This window comes from Poromitra crassiceps, assembly GCF_964638095.1.
Source record: "Poromitra crassiceps genome assembly, chromosome: 19".
Lineage (NCBI taxonomy): Eukaryota > Metazoa > Chordata > Actinopteri > Beryciformes > Melamphaidae > Poromitra > Poromitra crassiceps.
In genome coordinates this window covers 3,152,420-3,155,809 of record NC_139646.1, presented here as the reverse complement: position 1 = coordinate 3,155,809, position 3,390 = coordinate 3,152,420, and the positions used below count along the sequence as shown (strand labels likewise).

The following is a 3,390-nucleotide window of genomic DNA, read 5'->3' as shown; positions in this document are numbered from 1 at the left end:
GAAGTGTATATATATATATAATATATATATATACACACACACACACACACACACACACACACACACACACACACACATATATACACACACACACACACACACACACACACACACACACACACACACACACACACACACACACACACACACACACATTAGTCTTTAAGACAGGGAAACTACATTATTATGCTTATGCCAGATATGGGGGGGGGGGGCGGGGGTGGAATGGATGTGTGACAAAGTAATCTGGTTGTTGGAGGTGGTGCTGTCTCTGGTGGGCGGGACAGGATACGTCATTATCCGATTTGATTGACGGTGAGCTAGGGCGAATCCGATGCCTGTCCGTGTTTTTCACGAGCCAATGAGCGTCGGAAATGCACTGTTTGCGGAAGTTGTGCAACTGTTACCACAAGGCAAGTTTGGACTTCACGTTTTCCTAAAATCGTCCATTGTATCTTCATAACATAGACTACGTTTGTCCTGTGTTTTAGTGACGTTATTATTCACGTGTCTTTGGATGTCCGTCGGTCGGTTTTGAACGTTTAGTCATTTAGGAATCGCCTCATTCATTTTCAGCCATGCAGTGCTGCGGAGGGAAGTCAGAGGTAGGCTAACGGTCTGTGTCATTGCTCAGATGAGTGGAGGTTCCTCCGAGCATCGGGATGCGGTACAAGAGGCTGGCATGAACCCGCCGAAGCGCCTCCGCATGGCGGCAGCCTGTGCAGCAGAGACGGGAGGGGAGGAGGCGGAGAGGACCGCGGTGGATGTGGTAGGCTTGATGGTTCGCTCCAGTGATGATACACAAATGACACATTTTACAGTGTTTTAAGTTCCTTTATCAATACACAGTGTACGATTATACAATACCTTGTGCCTTAAGGTAAACATTCATATAGAAGCCCAGTGACAGTTTCACAGAATTATATCCCACACAAAGCAGTGACATTTACACTTGAAGTTGACAAGACGTTGAGTGGAGCTGTTCACACAGCTGACATCAATCTTTGTCTCTGGCTGCTGTTCACTCACTGTTATCAGAAACTTAGAGACAGTTGGATTTATATTAACTTTTTTACACTCTCAGAGTTAAATCGATACTGACTATTTTGCTGTGTGCATCTTAATGAAAACAATTTGTTGCACAAGATTATGTCATTTTTATGTTAACAGAATAATCATCCACTGGTGTTTTGTACTGTTTAATGTTTATAGGTTTGCTCACAAGTCCTGAGAATCCCTCCCTGGCCTAACCTCACGTCACCAGGCTCTCTCTCAAAGGAGAAGAGCCTGGTCTTCCTGTCTTAAGACCCGCCCCAGATCCAGCAGATGTGTTACAGTGTTATCGTTCCCACATAAAAAAGATGGTTATATGGTGTTAGTTCATTAACTACATAGCTAGATAACTCGCATCACATTTATGACGTCCTGTTTTCAGCAGAATCTGGTTTTTGGCGCACAGAAAAGTTCCGTATCCGCCGGATCTGCAACGGCTGTTTCTGCTTTTTTACCGGATGACCAAATGCCAAGCTTTTGGCCCCAGACTACCCTGGCCTGATATCTGCCCCGATTCATTGCTATTGATTGGTGGTTGTCTTTGCATGTAGTTGAAGTGACTGTAAGGAGTCAGTGATCCATGTCCTCTGTCAGTCCATAGTCATGCCAGTGTACAATGCATCCTGCTGGCTGGATGAGTGTCTGGAGGCCATTTTACACCAAGACTTCGCTGGTTCCATGGAGCTGTCGGTTTATGACGATGCCAGCAGTGTAAGTGTGTGTGTGTGTGTGTGTGTGTGTGTTGTGTGTGTGTGTGTGTGTGTGTTGTGTGTGTGTGTGTGTGTGTGTGTGTGTGTGTGTTTGTTTTTTGTTATTACACAAATATGAATGCTGTATCTTACGAGTCTAGGAATATCAGACTTGAGCTCAATTTTAGTGTGTCTATGTTAAAAGTCTGGACACATCTGATTGAATGTACTATGTTTTTCATCTTAAAGCCATCTTCATATATGAAGTGATTCGTGAGTATGAATAGGGAAGTCTATGCCTATGTATGAATTTGCCTTTCCATCAAGGCAAAGGGGTGGCTACTTTAAATCATCTAAAATATAACATGATTTTAATTTGTTTCACCTTTTTTTGGTCACTGCATAATTCCATTTGTGCTATTTACAAATGGTAGACATAAAGAAAAGTGTTTGTGCTTGTGTCCAAACTGTGTGACTGGTAGTGTATTGATCTATTTTTGTGTGTGTGCCCCTCAGGATGACTCCAAGGCTGTGGTGGAGGGTTGGAGGGAGCGGCTGGAGACGAGGGGCATTTCTGTGGTGATCTGTGGCCATAACTCTGCCCATCCGAAAGGAGGTCAGTCCACTCTCTGGTTAATCTGAGATCAAATCCCATTCCAGATTGCCTGATCTTGCTAAACCACAACCTCAGCAATTAGTTCCTACCCCTACTTTGGACACAGATTGGTTGATCCAAAGAATACACAAACACAGAGGACAATGACAAGAGTTTCCCTCACTATCTGGATGTTTCTACATCATTGACAGTACCTACAGCACTGACCAGTAGTTTTTGTTTACAGTAACTACTGGTTACTATGTCTGAAAGTTTCCACAGTATAATGAGATTATCCTTAACAAGCTGAAATGTTATATTTTATTTCATGATCAGACAATTATTCATGAGGAGAACATTATCCAGTCCAATTACAGAGGTCTGACTATCTAGGAGGACTCGACGCTGCCTGTATACAATCTGTACAAATTACCGGCCGAAATGGTTGAGAGGCCACTCTGCCGCCATCAAGTCCGTGTTCTTGTGGACGAGTCTGCACAATAGGGTGGTTTAACCTTGTCGATAATCCGATACCAGCTCTTTGATCAGCAAGCCTTTCCTATGTGATCCTATTGGGAGAAATCCTCAGTCCGCTCTTTCCGGTTTCTGGCAGAGCTTCTTCTTTGTTTTTGGACCTGGAATTGCTGCTGTACTCTGCTACTTCACAAGGTGTGGAACAGCTGCTGTACTCTGCTACTTCACAAGGTGTGGAACAGCTGCTGTACTCTGCTACTTCACAAGGTGTGGAACAGCTGCTGTACTCTGCTACTTCACAAGGTGTGGAACAGCTGCTGTACTCTGCTACTTCACAAGGTGTGGAACAGCCGCATTATTATAGATCCCACAGCCGCTCCAGACAAAACCCTGAAATCACAGCCATTTGGCATGATGTGAGCGGAAGTCACTCGCTGACTGACTGCTCTACTAACCTTTATGTTACCAAAACCTGCATCCAAAAATGTGTCATTTAACCCAGGGGTTCCCAACCTTTTTTGTGCCAAGGACCGGTAGATACATGGGAAAAAAAGTCGCGGACCGGTTGTCAATTTTAAT

The 3,390-nt window shown here is 44.2% G+C and overlaps 1 protein-coding gene across 1 annotated transcript in view; it reads left to right on the top strand.

Moving 5' to 3' along the window:
- Positions 1–748: 748 nt before the first annotated feature.
- The window catches only part of b3gntl1 (UDP-GlcNAc:betaGal beta-1,3-N-acetylglucosaminyltransferase-like 1), a gene marked incomplete at its 3' end in the record, with an annotated part of 17,223 nt that continues 14,581 nt past the window's right edge, over positions 749–3,390 (top strand). Inside the window, exons 1-3 of the mRNA XM_083655275.1 lie at positions 749–769; positions 1,648–1,764; positions 2,259–2,358. Of these exons, the coding sequence (XP_083511401.1) occupies positions 1,657–1,764; positions 2,259–2,358 (208 nt within the window). The 5' untranslated portion in view covers positions 749–769; positions 1,648–1,656. The remainder of the gene's footprint in view (positions 770–1,647; positions 1,765–2,258; positions 2,359–3,390) is intronic.